The following is a 20,529-nucleotide window of genomic DNA, read 5'->3' on the forward strand; positions in this document are numbered from 1 at the left end:
ACAAACTTTATTCATCATTGTCGTCATGATTGTTATAATAAAAATAATAACAGAGTCGGACACCCCAGGCTGGAAGGCAAGGTACCCAAGTTATAGTCTCAAGTTTATTCTCAATGGTATCATCTTGGACAAGATTCCGAACTTCTCTGGGATTGTTTTAAATCAACTAGAACTGAAACTCAGTAGGAAATCAGCTCTCTAAGGGTACTTCCGGCTCGTTTCCAGCTCAGGGCTTCCACATTTGCGATCCTCTCTTCCCACTGCTCTTGGACCTCCCACCTCCCTTCTTTCTTCAGGTCTCAAGCCCCTGCCTCAGCAAGGGCTTCCTTAATGCACCCCTGCATCTCGTACATGGGTCCTTCCATGAATCCCAGGCAGCTTCTGGCTTTGCCATCACAGCACTCATGACCAGGTGTCACTATGCATTTACCGGCATGCTTGCCTGTGTCACTGTGAGCTACATGAAGCCAGGGGCCACATCGGCTGGTCATCTCCTTGTCCCCAGTGCCCTGTGCAGTGCCTGGCAGATGGGGGCAGCTCAGTAAATACCTGCTGAATGGGCGAGTGGAGGAAGGCATGGATTGGAGTTGTGGTCCTATTTACTGAATATTTGTAGGTACAGGTCCCATCCCTAGGAACACACTCCTTAGGAGGGAAGAAAAACAGATGGAAAGTTCATTATTAAGCAACTGTGAGTTGAAAGGGAGCATTCTCTACTGGGGAACTCGAGAAGATTCTTTCCGTAACAGTTTCTCCACTGAGATTGAAATCCTTACCTGCCCACTTCTGGGCACTCTGGGCAGGTGCTTGATGACAGGGGCCTGTGGCCAGGGATCCTGGTCCATTTCCCAGCCTGCGCAAAATTCCTCCACCCATAGAACCACTAGAACCGACAATTTGTACATCTAAATACAGCAGCAATAAACCCTAGGCTTCCAGTTACCTTGCCCACTCCCCAAAGCCAAATCCAAGTTCCATCGTGCCCTCCTGGCTGAAAAGGTGCCCTCCTGCAGGACACCTGGCGTCATCATTGACGAGCATGCCTCTTGCAGGTCTCTCTCTCTATGCAGCTCTTTGGCATCATTTTATACAAGCCTCCCAGTGACCCTCAAAGGCCCCTCCCAGCTGAAAGGCAAGTGTCTCATCCCACCTCCAGACCATTCCTCTGGAAGGGGCGAGTGGGGTCTCGGAGGCACAGGTTTATAACCCTACACTGCTCCCCCACACTAATACCTCCTGATAGCAAAGAAGTCCAGTTCCAAGAAGGGCCTCAGTGTCCCTGCTGCCAGCCCCCTCCCTACACGACGTCACGAGGGGCTCTCAGCCTTAGCGGCGGGGGCAGAGCCAGCTGGAGAACAATGGGGCTGGGGTGAGCGGGGGAGTCGGTGGGGTTCCCTGGCTGCCTTGTCACTGCCATAAACCTCATTACCTCACGGTCCCCTAGGCCGCCTCTCTCCTTACCCAAGGCATCAGCCGGCTTCGCTGCTGATTCCCACACGGCGTGAAAAGCTCTTAAACCCCCCGCTGTATTTTTAATGGGGGCAGTGACTAATTTAGCCCTATGCCACCAACCGTCAAATCAAAGCTTCTATTGGTACTTACTGAGGGCTCTCACCTGGGCTCCACAGGATTTGGGATAGATCTGGAGCTGGAGAGGACCCTGAGGCAGAGATGTGGCAGGTCCCCGGGACACACTGGTCCCATTGACAGTGCCAGCACTGCCCACGAGGCAGGACTTGCTGTGGATGTGCAGCAGCCTCACTCCGACACAGCCCCAGCACCGGTCCGTGGGTGGGCACACTTAGCGGAACACTGGGTGTCTACCCTGCGGTCTTCCCCCAAAACAGCCAAGTCTCCAAGGGGCTGAAAATTGGCATTCACGGCCTTCAGTGTCCAGGAGGAAATGGCCCACTACCGGCAGGGTCTGCCCTATGATTCACAGGTGTAAAATGCCTTTTGAAAAACAGAAAGCCCCGCCCACGTGAGAATGCTACATGAGGTGGCAAAAAGAAAGGGGAACTCTTATAGGTCATCAGAAGCCCCTTGATATGGGAGTCTTCTAGAAGATGATGGGTATAATTGCTCTAAATTCCATGCCTGTGACTTAGTATTACATTATAATTAGGTGCAATCTGTCTGCCTGTTTCATTTCCGCTCTGCAGAGGGTAATAACCAATTTCCTTGCCCCTTGTGAAAAGTTAGCAAGGAAGGGTTTCCCCGTGCAAGTTCCGGCCTCTGATTGGCAAGTCAGCTGAGCACCAGCATGACGGAGGTGTGGGAGGTAACACAGAGAAGGCCTGGAGACCAAGGCTGCTGGGTGGGCCCTGGGATACCAGCAAGGCCAGAAGTAGGTGAGATAAGGAAGGTGCCTAGAGTGTAAAATGCAAGAGGACACCCATTCCCAGGGCTTGCAAGTGTAGGGGGCCCTGAGAACGAGTGCCCCCTGAAATACTGCACCCCAGGCCCCTGCCTGCCTCACTCCAGACCTGGCCCTGGCCACCAGTCTCAATGTTTCCACATCTTGCTGATCTCTGTGACTGGGAACCTGCAGCTCCCACCTGGCTCTGCTCTGCAGTCCCAGCCACACATCTCCATGCCTCAGAACCCAAATGCCACCTGGAGTCCTGGCAAGGGAAGGGCTAGCCACTTGCCTGCTTATATCCAACCCATGGGAAAGCCAACCCTGAAGGGAAAAGCAAGGAGACACCACGATGAGCCTGGGCACCGATCTGCTGCGTGGCCTTGGGAAAGCCGCGCGTTACCCTTGGGCCTCTGTTTCCCCACCTGTGAGTGGGAAGATCAGGGTATTCCATCATTAAGACGTTTTCTGCTTTGACTTCCGTGGCCACTGCCAGCCCGTCCAGTCTGCGTGCGTTAAGTTACTATGCTTCTTTTCGGAGGGAAGCAGGGTCTATTGTGTGCAGGTCCTCAAGGGCGTGTGCAAGCTCACAGGAACTTGTAGGGCTACACCCCTTACAGGAGCTGACAGCCCCCCACGCGGCCCTAGGCTGAGGAGGAGAGAACCAGGCAGCCGGATGCTAATCGCATGGATTCCCTTTATTGAACTGTACTAGTTACTGCAGTCAGATTAAGTCACATTTAAAAGCAGACCATCCAGTTGCACTGAAACCGATTATATTCATTACATAGTTTTAATCACTGTCCGGTGAACTGGCAAATCCAATCAAAGCATTAGTCTTTAATTAAAAAATTAAAAGGAAATATTCAGACAATAGCCAAGCAATCACATCACGATGCACAATTACCTAGAATTGCAATTAAAAAGTAGTTAACCGAAGGGGGGAAAAGAAAAACAAGAAAGAAAAAAAAGAAGCAAAGAAAAAAAATCACACTAATTCTTTTTTAAAAACTATCAATATAATACATGAAAGAACAAAGGACAATAGCCTTAAAAAGCAGGTTTCTCTAACTCTAGAAATGTAGTCTGCGGCGGAAACTCTAAAAGCACACTAGCTGTAGCAGGACAATAAAAAATACTGAGCATGGAATACTTTTAATCTCTGCCATTAATATTCATTTCCAGCTGCTTATAATAGCAGCGCCTCATGGCCAAATCATTAGAGTTTTACATCTGGGTTGCAAATGACACTTTGATTGGATGTAATGTTCAAATGGCCCTCCCCACGGCGTCTCCGGCAAGCCTTCTGCGGAGAGGTGTCCTGTTGAGCGATCCCTCACTGTGCGTGCTGGCTCATCGTGTGGTTCTGCAAAGGCGAAGAAAGGAGACACACATGAAGGAGAAGAATGGAGAGCATGCTCGTCCCTCCCACTCAGTGCATTTAAGCCGGGAGCCGCAGAAAACCACCTCGATTATAACAAAACAAAATGCAACAAGGAAAAAGTGCTCCAGGGACACAGCTGCCAAGACACCACGTTGATTTGGGGCTTGGGGATCGGTTCCTGTTACTGCCAACCTGGACTCCCTATACGTTATTTCTTGGCTTTTTTTTTTTTAAAGACCATTCAGGTCTTACCAAGGGGACTGGCTAGGTGGAGGGAAAGGGGAAATGCTGGGGAGGAGGCAGGAATTAAAAACATCCCCATTCGCCTCTCCATCTCCCTTTTCCTCTAATGAAGAGGAGGAAACTGCCTGCAGGCTGCCCTCACCGCCCCCTCTCAGTCCTCGCCGTAGCTGCTCCAAGCCTAGCAGAGGGAGACAGCAGATGTGCTGTGCAGCTCTCCGGCCAAGAAACACCCGAGCGGGCACAGGCGTGCTGAGGCAGTGGGCGGCCGTGGTGCCTGCGGCCCAGGCAGGGGACGGGTCACCCGGCAGGACGCGGGAGGAGCCTCTGCTGCTGGGCTCGAGAGCCTGCTTGCTTGGTCACATGGCAATGGCCCAACCGGAGACTGGGACTCAGGGCAGTTTGGCCGAAGGCACCTAGGAATCCAGGGCCCAGGTGGGACCCTGTGGCCAAACGTTCCCTCTCATTACAGCCAATGGCATTTCCTCCCCCTGCCAGCCAGAGGGGGCCAGAAGGGTTGATCTGTTTCACAGGAGCCAGCGGCCTGGGGCTGGGGGTGGGATTTGGCATCTGAAAACCCAGTCTTTTTGTTTCTTTTCAGTGGTTCGTGTTCCAAATTCAGACCCATTTCATCAAAGCCTCAGGTGGTGCTCCAACTCACGACACCTGGAGAAAGGAGGAAACGTCCACCAGGGGCAGAGTGCCCCTGTTTGGGGGCTGCACAGGACCCTCGATCCCCAGGAGAGGCTCCTTCCGGGCGCCCTCCAGGGCCCGGCGACTCCTGCAGCTGTGCCGCTGACCGCCAGGGGTCAGCAGAGGCGCCGCGTCTCTCCCGGGCTCGGGTCCGAGGCGAGGGTGACCAGGAGATGCCAGCAGCCTCGCCCAGAGGCCTGGGCCGGGCCCCGCACAGCCCCTTCCCGTGGCGGGCACTGCGGCGGCTGCGGACCCCGTGGTGATGTCACCGACCCTTCCCGCGAGCTCCTGGCCGGGGAGAGGCAGGCCGCGCCCGCCGCGCTTCTCAGCAGATGCCCGCAGCGCCGAGCGCACGGCCGGGGCTTGGCGGGCATGCGTGCTCTGTGCCGTGGCAGGCACCGCTGTTTCAATCCTCACAACAGCTGTGCGAGGTGGGACGACTTAAGATGAGGACACTGAGGCCCAGGAAGGTAAAAACTACAGGCCCAAGTTTACCCGGTTGGAAGCACTGGGCACTGAACCAGATGGCTGGAATCCGCGGGAGCCAGGGGCTTTCGAGGGGAGCCAGGCTTCCCAGGGCCGGCACCCCATGGGCCCGCGGTCTGCAGATCACCCGCATTCTGCACCAGATACAGCGCCACCTCTGCCAGCGGGGCCTGACACCTCGGTCGGGGGTGTCAGGGACCCAGAGGCACCAAGCAGGTTGTCTGAGGCCACAGATGGGATGCGGGAGGTTTCCATGGGAACCCGCACCCTCCAGCCAAGGCACCTCTCCCTGTACTTGTGCAGGGACAGCCAGCTAGTCCTGTGGGGAGCCGAATCCACACTCCACACAGCCATCCTCCTTTTAGCTTCAAGGAGGTTCAGCAAACCTTCAGCAAACCATTCTGCTGATTCAGTTCCCACCTCCCTTCTCCTCCCCCCCAACCAAGCCGCTCTTAAGAGTCCTCTAGGCACGTGGATCACTTCCCATCCCTGCCGACCTCTTCAGGTACCTTCAGCCCACCTCCCACACAGCCACGCACCTCTCCTGAGCTAAACTGGCCTCCTCTGCTGAGCTGCACACAGCATGGTGGCACTTCCTTTCTCAGGACCCAGGGTTGGGCATGTACTGTCCTGCCCATGCCCCTGGGCCTCCAATGCCCAGCAGGCACAGCTGCCCAGGAGCTGAACTTTCCCACCCTGCCAACCGCCAGTCAAAAGCCCGGGCTATCTGGGTGTGGCTGGGTCATCCTTTATCAGGGGGCGGATGGGGTGAAGGAAGAGAGGGGATATGAGGAAGGGTTCTTGTCTTCAAATTATGGTTCCTAGGGCCTGACACAAAGTAGACACTCAGGCAGTATTTGTGAATGAATCAACGGAAGGAAAAATGAATGGATGTATGGGTAGGACGTGGATCTGTGGAAAGGGGAGAGGGCATTCCAAGAGGGAAGAACAGCAGAGACACAAGTGTGGAAACCGGAATCCGAGTGGCAGATGCAGGCATGTGTCCCAGCACGGAAGTCACAGGAAGGCTAATGGGCACATGGACTATAGACAGTGGAGGCCCTGAGTGCCAACAAGCATGGACTTTGTTCCACAGGCCACAGAAAACCAGACATGATATTCCATCTCCACAAATTCCCGAGGACCGCCCACTGCCAACATGGGCATGGGGTGTCTGGGATCTCTGCAGAATGAAGCAGCCTCTTGCCAGGATGCCAAGATCGGGGTCAGTGTGACATACATGGTCCACACTGGCTCACCTGGGCACTGCTGGAGCAGACATGCTGAAGGCTGGAACCCATGCATGGGACCACTGATTAGGAAAACTCCCGAATGCCTATGCCATTCCCCAGGAAAAGCCACAGTGCGCCTGCTCACTTAAATAGCAGTAGCAAGGGGCTCTGAGGTTAGACTCAAGAAAGAACTTCCTCCTGGAGGGTTCTGAGACAGAAGGATAAAACTTCCTTCCCTGAAGTTTTGTGACAGGAACAAAAGCCCAGAATGTCACAGCAGATGGAAATGTCAAAACTTGATGCCCCGAGGGGACCAGACACCAGAATTCGCTCAGCACTATGTTATTAAGCACCTGCTGGATGCTCTGCTCTGTGCTGGCACAGTGAGGGGGAGGGGAAGTCACCAGCTCAGCACCCCCTCGAGGGGCCTGATTTAGGGGGGCTAGACACAGACACCCAAACGTTTGTGGGATTAATGGTGCAGATGGCAGCTGAAACTGGTCAAGGCCACCCAATCAGTGTATGTGATGGTGGTGGGGGGCACAGAGGAGCCTAGGTGCTCAGCCAAGGAGGGCACCAGCCTCTCCACAGGCCAAGGGCAGTGTCTCAACAGGCGGAGTGGGTAGTGGGATCCCTGTTGCCAAGACTCACCAGTCGCCCAACGCCAGGCCACAGGGCAGCTCTGGGCAGCCACTGCAATCAGCACAGTTCAATAGCCCTGAAAGAACCCGCGCTCCATCCCCCATGGCTAGAAGCTGTGGTTTCAGGAATGTGGGGAGGTTCAGCAAACCTTCTTAAAGAGTTCCTTCCACCCCGCATGGTTCTCACAAGGGCATTCTGCCTTAATGTCTATTTCTCTGTTTATGCCTGTGCTATATTTAGCCCCTTTAGAGAAGGAAGAAAATCGTTTATAAAGATGCTACCCACCCCACAGATGAACACTTCCCACCACACAAAGGCCGGGGGTGGAGACAGGGGCCCAGGGAAGGGCTGGAAAATGCCTAGAGGGAGGCCTGGCATCCACTCGGCCTCACTGCCTGCCAGGGAGACACAGGTGTGGGCCAGAGAAGCAGGTGAGAAAAATAAAATGGAAGAGTAGGAGGGGGTGGGTAGCAATGGTTTGCAGCCTCCATCCATCCACTTGCCAGGGCTTGTGTGCTCTCCCAGATGCAGGTATCTGGTAGAGCCTGTTCTGGGAGCCTCTGCCTGGCACACGGGACCAGGGACCCAAGATAGTGATGGCCGAGGGGGTGGCATGGGACTGGGCCCAGGAACCTGTGTGCTGCCTGTGCTGGGGGCAGGCCTAGCCCGGGTCCTGGTGAGACCCACAAAAAGAGCCCTCTCTGTGCAAATCGTCAGCAGAGCACTCAGGACCTGGTTTCCCGTCACACCCTCAGCCTCTCGAGAGTGAATGAAGCCCAGTATTCATCTAGATGGTTGCTCATTCATTCTTTCATCTTTGAGCCAATGAGCCACTATGCTTGTTCCTGGGAATTCGGCAGCAAAATGATCCTGATCCTGATCCTGAACCCAATCCAGGGTGATGTTTTTTGCATGGAAGGAGCGGGCTGGAGTACGGAGCCTGGTGGCTACACGGTGCTTCCCAAAGCACTGCCACACACTTGAATGAATGGGCTCCTTGAAGGTTCAGCTGGGGTCCGATGCTGCTTTCGCCCGCCCTAGGAGGGGGCCCTGGCTCAGCCCACCTCTATGCCCAACACAGTCACGAACAGGAACACTGTGTGCCTCTCCCTAGTCTGAAGCCCAGGATTGCCTCTCAAGGTCTTGGCTCCATTCTCTGTCACTTAGACGTGTGACCCTGCCTGGTCTCCCTTTGACACCTACCCATCGCCATGTCAAGTGGGAGAGACCAGAGGGGCTTAAGCATGCTGGCTGCATGAATCAATAAGAGATTCTCCACACGCCCTATTAGCTGCCCCTCCCGGCTTCCAGATACTCTGTGACAAAATGCCTGTAAAGTCCTAGCACCCTGCCTGGTCCTTGGAAAGTGCCCCATTGGTGCTGGCCACTGCCCCGGTGACCCCGAGGCGGGCAGGAAGCTTTAGTGGGCCGAGATGGCCTACACCCTGGGTTTGAATCTTCGCTCTGCCACTTACTGGCCATGTGGCCTCGGGCAAGTTCCCTGACCTCTGGGTTTTGGGGGTGGTTAATAACACAGCCCTCTTCCTAAGATGCTGATAGGGTTTAGATGTTTGTCCCCTTCAAATCTCATGTTGAAATGGGATCCCAGTGTTGGAGGTGGGGCCTAGGGGAGGTGTTTGGGTCATGGGAGAGAATCCCTCACGGATGGCTTGGTGTCCTCCCTGCAGTTACCACGAGATCTGCTTGTTAAAGAAAAGTCTAGTGCCTCCTTGCTCTCTCTCTCCATCCCCAAGTGACACACCAGCTCCCCTTGCCTCCCACCGTCCCTGCAAGCTTCCTGAGGCCTCACCAGAAACAGATGCCAGCACCTTGCTTCCTGTACAGCCTACAGAACCATGAGCCACATAAAACTGTTTTCTTTACAAATTACCCAGCCTCAAGTATTTCTTTATAGCAACACAAAACAGACTAATACAGATGCCCTGAGGACTCAGGAGATAATGCGCGCATATGCCCCAGGTCTGGCTATAGTAAATAGTCCACAGATCTCCATAGTGGTGTCTATGCTGGTCTTCCTGAGCTGGCAGGGTGCTCCGTGGCAGAAGGACTGTTTACTCCCTGCCACTTCCATGGGACCAGGCACAATAGAGGTTTAATGGACTAATCAGCTATGCCCATCCCCCTCTCCCTCTGTGTGTCCAAAGGGCTGGCAAGATCTTAAGAATGTTCCTGAGATGGCTCAACTTTGGATGGCCCTGCCCTTGGAGCAACAGGCATCATTATTCCCTCCCTCCCACCCCCATGGCTAGAACCCCTGTACCCACAAATCACTGCTTTCTCCACCCCACCCTCAGGAACAGAATTGCACACCTGTGGAGGAGGACAGCCTCAGGAAGACTCCACGGTGGGTAGAGTAGGTGTATACTCATCCATTAATCCATCCATCCACCCATCCACCCATCTATTCCTCTAACCACCCATCCACCCACCTACCCATCTATCTATCCATCCATCCACCCACCCACTCACCAATCTACCTGCCCCTCTTCTCATCTATTCATCCACCCACCCATCCAGCCACCCACCCACCCACCCATCCATCCATCCATCCATCCATCCATCCATCCATTTCTACCACAGACATTCACTGAGTTCCTGTCAGGCCCCCACTGACTTCCTGTCTGTCAGGCCCCTGGCTGGGCATGGGTGCGGACAAGTGGAGAAGCCCCAGCACCCTCCCTTGAGGGGTTCACAGTTTCATGGTGGGGATGATGATAGCCAAACTCATAGACCCTGAAGAGGCGAACAAGAAGGCTTGGCTCTTCTCCGGAGACCAGGCTGTGGCTCTGGCCCTTGAGTCTTTGAGTCCCTACAGCATATGAAGGCACAGGAACACTCAGCCCCCACACCCAGAACATCCCACCCTGCTCTCCTGGCCCCACCTACCGAACCACCTGGCCTGCACATCACCTCACTCTGATATCCAGTTGGGAAAGAGCTTGTGGCATATCCCCTTTCTCCCCACTGCCTATCACTGGCCACTCCCTGACAGGCTCCAGCCACAGCAGCTCTCACAAGGCTGGCTTTACAACACACTTTCTCCAGGAGCTGGGACCAAGCCCGAGAATGCACCTTCACCACCGACAGATTCCCTTTCCAGGGGAAAAAGTAGGCCTTTAGGCTAAGATGGCAGCCACGTTCGTGCTCGGCGGGGAAGACGTTGGGTGCCATTATTTGTTCACTTAGCAAACAGGGTGCCTGGCCCTGTGCAGTGGACAGAAGAGAGAAAGTGAGGCATGATCCTGGCCTTTTAAGGACTATAGAGAGAGGACTTCCGATAGGAGATGCTTAGGGAAGCAGCTGGCCTTCTAGCTGCCCTTCAAGGACAGCCCGGGTGAGGATTTGCACTGGGTGTGTGTGTGAGCTGGAGAGATGGCTTTCCAGGCAGAATGAACCACTGGACAACAGCATGAGGGTGGGAATGGCACTGATCATGATCATAGCTAACACTGATCCTGGGCTCACTGTGTGCCAGGCACCATGCTCAACCTCCACCTATATGAACTCCTTTAGGCCTCACAACCACCCTGTGCATTAAATACTCTCATCATCCCTATTTTACAGATGAGAAAACTGAGGCACAGAGAGGCCCAGGTCCTGCCGCTGGTGATGGCATTGCTGCGTCTGCACCCATGCAGTCTGTCTGCAGGGCCCACTCTTCACCACAGCACGGTTCTGCCTCTGAGATGTGAAAAGTGCAGCATATGTTGGGGGAACAATGAATAATTCAGCTTGGCAGAAGCACAGGGTATGTGCCATGGAGACCAGCCTGGAGAGGAAGGCGGGGGCCTTATTGATGAGGCTCCTTGATGCCAGACGAGGCAGCTTGCCCTTAAATCTGGGCCATGGGGAGCCATCGAAGGTATTTGAGCTGTGGAGTTACAGGAGAGGCAAGACACAGGGAGAAGCTCACGCCTCCAGCCAAAAAGGTGTATCAGCAGAGCATTCTCTCCTGTCATCTCCCTCTGCTCCCATCTCCTGTTCCCTGGAAAACCTTCCCCTTTCCCCTACACTTTATTTCTTTCCCTTTGGAGAGGGTACAGACGCAGGCAGCCCTGCCTCCCCTAACTGCTGTGTATCACCTGGGCAGCCCCTCTCTGCTTGTGAGCACTTATTTTTAGAAGCGTTTGACAATCATCCAAGGGTCTAAGACGAACAGATGGCCTGTCTTAAAGGCTCATATGTTCGCTAGTTTGCACTTCTGACAAACGGTAAGCGTACTCGAGAGCACACCATAAACAGCGCCGAATGAATACTCAGAACACAATTTAGCTAATGCACGTCATTAAAATTAGGGGTGAGTGATGGCCAAGGTTCCCTCTAAATGCCTACCCGGTGACGCAGCCACTCCCCCGGGGCCCAGGCTATGACATGGATGCACCCCACTTCTCCTGTGGCCCCCACCCAGCAAGCCGGGGTTTGCCTCGCTTATGCAGAGGGCAGGGCGAGGTTTGCCGGAGTGGGCGTGACACTCATCCCTGGCCTTAGAGTGAAGCTGATGACCCACTGGCCCTCGACAAAGCCCGGAGATGTCCTATGGCAGAGGGAGTGGCAGCTCTTCCACTCACGGGATGTGCATGAGGTTTTCCCGTCCCTGCCTCCCAGACAGTGAGACAGCCTGTCGTCTGCCACTCTGGAGCAGCAGGAAGTGAGCGTTGCAACGCTCAGCCAGGGAAGCTGTCTCTTATGTGAGAGCCTCAATTCACCCGGAACTCCCAGCCTAGAGGGAGATTCCAACTTCCAAGGAGCAAGGGGATTGGCTTTGGGGCGGCGGTTCTGTAGCTTCCTTGCCGAACCAACAGCAGAAGCTGATGCAGCGACCTGAGTCACCTGGGGTGACATTCGAGAAAGAGCCACATCCGCACAGCCTCTGACCCAGACTCCTTTTATTGGCGCCAACTGGATCCCGGTTTTCCATGTTCTCCAGATGCTCTATGGAGCCCAGGTGGGAAAGAGAGTGCCCCCCACTCTCTGTGAACCCCCTCTTGCCAGGACACAAAAGACCAAAGCAGGTGGCCAGGTCAACAATCATTTCCATGAGCGGGAAACTCTTCCCCAGCGTGAAAACGTGGGAGAAAACAGTGTGGGGAAGAAAAAAGCCCAATAAACTCCCAAGGGGGCAGGTTCTGTACTGCCGTGCTTTGGAAATAAAACCCACCGGGGAATAGATTATTAGGAGGGAACTGAAGCCTTCTATTAGGAACCCAGCCCGTAAACAGGCTCCCATTCAGAGTCACCCAACAAAACAAGGGGACTAATCATACCTGCCTGGAGGGACAGGGGACTCAGGGGAACCGCACTTCAAAATGCAAAGGCCCGTCAGTGTTTGTGAGCAGAGAATCGGGCGAGCGGTGAGACTTTAGATAGCAGTGTGCAAGGGGAAATTAGAGTTTTATGGCATTGTCACAAGCAAAGGAAGATGGAATGCTGCCAGGGCTGCTTATAAATTATTATTGCCCCTCCTCAGCAACAGAGTCCACACCTGACTCTGAGTCCTGAGTTCACGTGATCCCCACTACTGTTGCTGTTTCTCCAAAGAAGGTGGGGTACCTGGTGGCTAAGCCCCTTGGAGACAGGGTACCAAGCAGCAGATTCAGGACTGAAAATCAGAAGTCCCAGCAACAGCGTACCAGGTGACCACAAGTTCACGTCTGTGGCCTCTGGCCCACTCCTGGGTAGGACTGCTGCACTGATCTCAACCATGTGGTCACTGCGAAGTCCATTCTAACCACAGCAGCCTGCTTGGAACAAGGCCCCCAGGGAATAGCTCATCTCAAATATGAATTAGCGCACGGTCTCCCGCCCTAAAAGGGCCTGAATCTGACCTCTAAAAGATGGGGCCCCAACCTGATGCTGCTGGGCCAGGAATTCAATCAAGTGCATCTCTTGCAAAGCGTTGGGAAGAGCCCAAGGTGGAAGTGATGAAACTCCAGCAAAAACGGCACCGAAGCTGGGTGAGTGGCTCATGCCTGGAATCCCAGCACTTTGGAAGCCGAGATGGGAAGATCACGTGAAGCTAGGCGTTTGAGATCAGCCTGGGCAACATAGTGAAACCCCATCTCTACAAAAAATAAAACTTAGGTGAGTGTGGTGGTGTGTGCCTGTAGTCCCTGCTACTCGGGTGGCTGGGGCGGGAGGATCACTTGAGCCCAAAAGTTCAAGGCTGCAGTAAGCTAAGATTGTGCCAGTGCACTTCAGCCACAGGGTAAGACTCCGTCTCAAAAAAGAAGGGTACTGGGTGGAAGGGTTCTCAAAACCAAAAGAGGGTTCACTCTTCTCATCTACTTCAAAGTACATTTGCTGCTCTTAGTGTGGGTCAAAGAAGATCACACACGTGGAGCAGTTTGGGAAGAAGGAAGCACCAGTTGGCAGGGGTACCAGTGCTTGGAACATGTTTATGTCGTGAAAAAGAATGGGTGAATTCCAGGAGATCTATCTGCAGTGGGCGGGATTCCTCTGACCACATGGAGCTGCGCGTCTGGATGGAGGCCTGAAGGTTAGGGTGCGGGTGCTGTCGGGTTCACACTGTGGAAGAGCAGTAAGACCCGGTGGGGTCTGTGTCAGCCCCAAGACTGCAAACCTTGTCGAGAAGAGGCAGCACTTGTCAGCTCCTGGCAATGACTGCCATGTGGGAATAAAGGCCCAGTGTTGCTGCTGGTTTTGCAAGAAAACTGGAAATTTAGTTTTTTTTTTTTAATATAAACTTTCTCAGGGGAATGCTTATACACTGTTGGTGGGAATGTAAATTAGTTCAGACACCGTGGAAAGCCGTTCTGAGATTTTTCAAAGAACTAAGAATTGAACTACCGTTCGACCCAGGAATCCCATTACTGCAGGTGCAGCCAAAGGAAAATAAGCATTCCACCAGAAAGACACAGGAACTCATATGTCCACTGCAGCACTATTCACAATAGCAGGGACGTGACACCAACCCAGGTGCCCACCAAGAGTGGGTGGGATCAAGAAAATGTGGTCCATACATTATCACGAAACACTATGCATCCATCAAAAAGAATGAAATCATGCCCTTTGCGGCAACATGGATGCAGCTAGAGGCCATTATCCTAAGTGAACTAACGCAGAAACAGAAAACCAAATGCCACATGTTCTCACTCGTAAGTGGGAATTAAACACCGTGTGGTGCACGCAGACATAAAGTTGGGAACAACAGACACTGGGAAATAAAAGAGCTGGGAGGGAGGGACGAGGATTGAAAAGTGACTATAGGGACTGTGCTCACGACCTGCGTAACGGAGTCAGTCATACCCCAAACCTCAGCGTCACGCGATAGACCCATGTCATAAACCTGCACAGTATTCCAGAATCTAAAATAAAAGTTGCGGGAAAAAGGAAGCAAAATAAATCCGCAGACTTTCTTGACGTTTAAAGCACTATGCAGGACCGTGAAAACAAATCTGCAGGTCGAATCTGGCCCTCGAGCCACCAGCTTGAGGCCTCTGGGGCTGGTGAGGGTCTCTAGAAGCCCCACACACCCTGCAGGGAGATGGGGAGTGGTGTCGTTAGGCAGCAGACGGCCTGACTTTACTTGAATCCTCACCCGAGGGGCTGGGATGTGGGACTCAGTGTGGTTAAGTTCTGCCGAAGAGGGTAAGGGTAGAAGATGAAGTTCTGTGAAAGCAGAACCACCCGCAGGTCCTGGGTTCTGCTGCCTCATAGGCATGTCCTGCCCAGCCGGCCCAGGTGTTTCTGGGTGCGCCAGGTGCTGGCAAACCTGGGAGACCAAGGAGTGTGCAGGGAGAGCAGACCCTCCCACTTCCCTAGAGCCGCCCAGGAGGCTGAGCACGGCTGTCTCGGGGGTTGTCCATGGGCCATCTGGAGGGACCAGCACCAGAGTGTGCCACGTGACCTCATTCAATAGTCTGGACCATAAGGATCTCCCACACCATCCTTCCTTCAGAGGACCTGAGAGCCCTCCCTTCCACCTTCCACGGTGTCCCATGGGGAAAAGGAGAGGCCAGGCGTGGTAGAGGGACAGCCCTTTGGGGTGCTTATGAAAGCAGCCTGCCAAGGCAGGGTTCCTAATACTGTGCACACATCACTCCATATGCACGCACACACATGAATACCCTAATCTCACACACACACACACCCCCGCTCCCTCATGTGCCCACTCCTATACACACAGATACCCCACAATCCCATGCACACACACGAGTACCCCACAATCCCATGCACACACACGAGTACCCCACAATCCCATGTGCACACACACAAAGTACCCCACAATCCCATGTGCACACACACACATGTACCCCACAATCCCATGCACACACACACACACACACACACAGATACCTCACAACCCCATGCAGGTACACACTCATGGATCCAGGGATACCCTCAAATCCTATACACACACACACACACACCCAAACACCCTAATCTCACACACACACACACCTGCTCCCTCATGTGCCCACCCCCATACACACAGATACCCCACAATCCCATGCACACACATGAGTACCCCACAATCCCATGCACACACATGAGTACCCCACAATCCCATGCACACACACACACATACCTTACAACCCCATGCAGGTACACACTCATGGATCCAGGGATACCCTCAAATCCTACACACACACACACACACACACACACACACACACACACACACCCCAGTCCTGACACTGACCGTGTAGTGCTAAGTGGTGAGAGGCTGGTCACTGTTACTTTGGCGTTCTGTCTCCCCGCCCTATGCAGCTGACCTGCCCCATGTTCACCCCCTGCTGGGTCCCTCCAGCAGCCCCACCTGCCCAGGATGCAAATGCAAGGGCCCCTCGAAGGACCCCTTCCTGGCAAAGAAAAGCTGAGAAAACAACATGAAGCACAATCCGGCTTGTCTCCTGGAGGAGGCAAGGCTGTAGAAGGGTTTCTGCTTTTTAAACCCCCCGGCGGGTCCCACCCACACCAGAACACATCCAGACCCTGACCAGAGCCCAGATGGCCCGCCATGGTCTGGTGCTCGCTGGCCCACAGCCTCAGCCACCACCTTCTGCCAGGCTCCCAAACACTGCAGCCCTGTCCCCTTCCCCCTCCCAGCAGCACTCCCGCTATTCAGAGTGTCCTCCATAGCCTGGTTTCCCAGGCCTCTCCACATCGGAGCCAGCCTTCTGGAGCAGCCTTTCTGCCCACTGACCAGCAACTCCCACACAGCACTGCCCTGCACCTTGCAGAGGTTTCAAGGCCGCATGTCTCACAACTTGCAATGATCTGGTTGTGGACCCACCATGGTCAACCGCCCCTCATGACACCATCCATCCACATGACAAGACAGGGACCTCCTCTCAGCTCACCACTGTACTCTGTTAGCTCAGAGCCTGCACTTGGTAAAAATTCAACAAATATTTCGGAAATGACAGGCTGCAAGCTACTGTAGCAAAGCCAAGCCGTCACTGATAGGGTCAAGGGAGACGAAGAAGAAATGCAGTTGCCCCCACCCCACCCTCTTCCCCGTAACCTTTGCCCCGGTCATGCCCAGAGCAGGTTATATCTTTTTCTTAAAGCTGGGAGAGATCCTTTGAGGACATTACGCCAGATGGAATGAATTATTACATGATTCCTCTTGTACAAGGTGCCTAGAACAGCCAAATCACAGAGATAGAAACTGTGGCTGCCAAGGGCTGGGAAAGGGGAAATGGGAAGTTAATGTTTAATAGGAACAGAGTTTCAGATGGGGAATATGAAAAAGTTCTGGAGGTAGGTGGTGGTGATGATTGCACAACAGCGTCAGTGTACTGAATGCCAGTGAACCAGCCACCTAAAAATGGTTAAGATGGTAAATTTTTTTATGCTGTGTAAATTTTTATAATAAAAAAAAGTCCAGGCACAGTGGCTCACACCTGTAATCCCAGCACTTTGTGAGGCCAAGGCAGGTAGATCACTTGAGGCCAGGAGTTTAAGACCAGCCTAGACAACATGGCAAAACCTCGTCTCTACTAAAAATACAAAAATTAGCTGGGTGTGGTGGCATGTGTCTATAATCTCAGCTACTCAGGAGGCTGAGGCAGGAGAATTGCTTGAACCCTGGAGGCGGAGGTTGCAATGAGCTGAGATCGTGCCACTGCACTCCAGCCTAGGCGACAGAGCGAGACTCTGTCTTAAAAAAAAAAAAAAGTGCACAGGATCTTAGAAGGTAGGAGAGTGGGTTTCTGCACCAATAGGTAAGATACTCAGGGTCATTCTGGCTGGAAGGAGCACAGATCATAGCAGCCCAAGACAGCCTCATCTGGGTGGGAGGGAGCCGCAGCATCCTGGGACAACATGCCACCAGCTGAGCGCCAGCAGAGGGGCTCAGTGCTGCCCAGGCTGGGCCGTCCGCTACTGTCCAGTGTGGCTCCCAGTGCCAGCCAGTAGAAGAACAGAAGACCTCAAGAGACTCTGGAACTGAGGGCTCTTTCCCCTACAGAAAGGCCGCACCTGCAGTCATAGGCCAGGCCAGCCAGTGGGGCCCTGATGGTTTACAAACGCTGCAGGAAGGACGTGTCTGTGTTTGCTCTGGCAGGGCAGGTGAGAGGCAGGAAGCTGAGCACGGGGCACACCTACACATGACATATTTTGCCAGGTTGGAAAAAAGTAAGTGGGAGAAAATATTTTCTGACCCTGCAAGTCTTTACCACTTTAAATATTTATTCATCAAAATATGATGGGAAAACCGAGCTCCGCATAGAGTCGTCATATTCCACAAACCAAAAATCAGGACAAACAGCCAAGAGCTGGGATGGAGTACTTGAAATCAGGACTGTACTGGAAAATCTAGGTCACACGGTCACTAATTATACAGAACACATATGTTCAGGTCCCCAAACTAACCCAGTGCTTTCAGGATTTGCAAATGATATAAGGAAACTTCGACCGTATCCATTTCCACTTTCTTCCAAATTTTGATTAAAAGGAAAACTTTCCTGCATCCGCAACATTTCTAGAAAATTAAGTCCTACAGACTCAGAACTGTTCTGGTGGATATTCTGAGGGTGCCTCCTCAGGAAACATGGCCCATCACTCCCCAAGAACGGTCCCCAGCCCCACATGGCCCAGCCCCCTTGCTGACAGACCCCCCAGGCTGTGGGGCAGAAGCTCGTACGATGGACCTAATTTGCTGTGATGAATTGTGTGCACGCACCAGTGATCAAAACTGCAGCTGAGACCGAATACATTTTATGACTGTGATGGTTCTTGGGAAACACGTAGGTGTACACCCTTGCCAGTCCAGAGAGGGGGTCCAACCTTGCACCAAGCAAAGGGCAAAGGGTGATTCCACCACCCAGAAAGGTGGGGCTCCAAGGGCTGCCCATTCTTCAGAAGCTGGTCCCACTGATGAGGCTGAAGAATGCCGCGGCCTGGCCCAAAATGCCTTGTGTGCCATCTCAAACATATCCAGCCTCCAACCAAACAGTGAGCACGTTGTCACTGCCCAGACACCTGCCCCACCATGATCAAGTGGGTCTGCCCTGTGCCCTCCCTTCTGTCACCAGGCAGAAGTCACTGGTTTTCATGACACAAACCAAGAATTATCCATATCCTCAGTCTGTCCCATCCCACTCATCTCACCAGAGAGGCATGTGTGCTTTCGTGTGTGTGTGAGTGTGTGTCTGTGCATGTGTAGGTATATGCACAGTTTTAAAGTAAGGAGAGGGATAGGTAACAGTGAGGTGTGAAATTAAAAGCATGTGAAGAAGGCATCCTAAAAGCATGTGGTTCCTGACATGTACCTCACACTCAATACAGGAGGGTGATGATGGTGAAGGAATGTGTAGCTGGATGGATAGGGAGATGAATGACAGATGATAGAAGGATGGTGGATAAATGATGGATGGGTGAGTAGGTGGGTATGAGGGGATGGATGGGTAGATGGATGATGGACAGATGGATGGATGGGTGGATGGATGAAGGACAGATGGATGGATGAGTGGATGGAGGACTGAGTGGGTAGATGATGGAGAGTGGATGAATGAATTGGTGAGTGGGTGGATGGGTGGATAGACAGATGGGTAGGTGGATGACAGATTGATGGGTAGATGGATGAAGAGATGGATGGATGGATGAAATGGTGGGTGGCTGATGGACAGATGTATGGATGGGTGGATGGATAGGTGGAAGGATGGGTGGACAGATTGGTGAGTGGATGGATGGGTGGATAGCTGGGTAGGTGGATGAATGGGTAGGTGATAGACTGATAGATAGATTGATAGATGAGTGGATGGGTGGCTGGAGGATGGATGTAGATGGATGCATGGATGGGTGGATTGGTGAGTGGATAGGGGGTAGACAGACTGATGAATGGATGGATGGGTGGATGGAAGAATGGATGAATCAATGGTGGGAGGAAGAGGAGGGCATGAATAAATAAGTAGATAGGTAGGATGGTAAATGGGCTGATAAGAAGACAACGGGCTTTGGAGTTCAAATCTTGCCTTGGCTAATTACTGTTTTTCTGACCTTAGGGAAGTCACTTCGCCTCTCTAAGTACTCCTTCACTCACCTGAAAACGAAAACTAATAATATCCACCTCATTGCCTTGTTAGAAGCTTCAAGTTAGGTAACATACGTAAAAGGTTTTACAACACATAAAATGCTATATAGACACTTAATAGCATCTTAACTAATACTAACCACAGGGCTTTGTCATCCCTGTCAACTAAAAAACACGGATGATATCACAATTATTTTGGTAGAGACGGGGTCTCATTATGTTGCCCATGCTGGTCTCCAACTCTTGGCCTCAAGCAATTCTCCTGCCTCAGCCTCCCAAAGCACCGGGATTGCAGGTGTGAGCCACCATGCCTGGCCAATACCACATTCTTGATGTGGCAGCTTCTGAGGCAAAGACGAGGAAACAAAGATGACGCCACAGGTAAGGGCTGCAGCTGTCCAGACTGTGCCTCCAGGCGTGGCCTCAGCTGAGGAATTGGTCACTGCGCAGGAAGCAGGGAGCCCCACCTGCCTCCCCAGCTCAAACACTCAAACCCAAAGAGTAGAACACACTCCCCGGTAGGCCAGGTGTGGGCTGTGTTGAAACAGGAAGCAAATCGCTGTATCCAAAGGGAGCCACACAGAAATGTGGGCCAGGGGCTGCTGGACCTGATTTATAGAAAAATCAAGAAATCCAGCCATTTAGTGTGGGGTGAAGACGACAGAATTCGGGGCTGGTGGCCTGGGTCCAGCACTGAACAGGTCCGAGGCCTTGGGGGCCACTTGACCTCTCTGTGCCTTGTTTTGCTTGTCTTCATATTAGAGGCATTGTGGGGATCGAATGTTTTAATGCCTAAAAGTGCTAAGAACAACGCTGGACACTCAAAAAGCACTAGATAAATATGAGTCATTATGATGACGGGAATTCTCTATTTTAAAATACAGACAACCAGCTAGGCGCAGTGGCTCATGCCTGTAATCCCAGCACTTTGGGAGGTCAAGGCAGTAAAACTGCTTGAGGCCAGGAGTTCTAG

At 52.9% G+C, this 20,529-nt stretch overlaps 1 protein-coding gene across 4 annotated transcripts in view; it reads right to left on the bottom strand.

Annotated features, from left to right (window-relative positions):
- Positions 1–3,036: 3,036 nt before the first annotated feature.
- Positions 3,037–20,529, bottom strand: part of ZNF423 (zinc finger protein 423) — a 359,963-nt gene continuing 342,470 nt past the window's right edge. For all 4 annotated transcript variants that reach the window (XM_064383040.1, XM_064383041.1, XM_012472246.3 and 1 more), the window contains one exon: positions 3,037–3,725. In XM_064383040.1, the coding sequence (XP_064239110.1) occupies positions 3,696–3,725 (30 nt within the window). In that variant the 3' untranslated portion in view covers positions 3,037–3,695. The remainder of the gene's footprint in view (positions 3,726–20,529) is intronic.

Source organism: Aotus nancymaae, unplaced genomic scaffold (genome assembly GCF_030222135.1).
Source record: "Aotus nancymaae isolate 86718 unplaced genomic scaffold, 86718_ANA_hifiasm-v0.15.2.pri h1tg000030l, whole genome shotgun sequence".
Taxonomy (NCBI): domain Eukaryota; kingdom Metazoa; phylum Chordata; class Mammalia; order Primates; family Aotidae; genus Aotus; species Aotus nancymaae.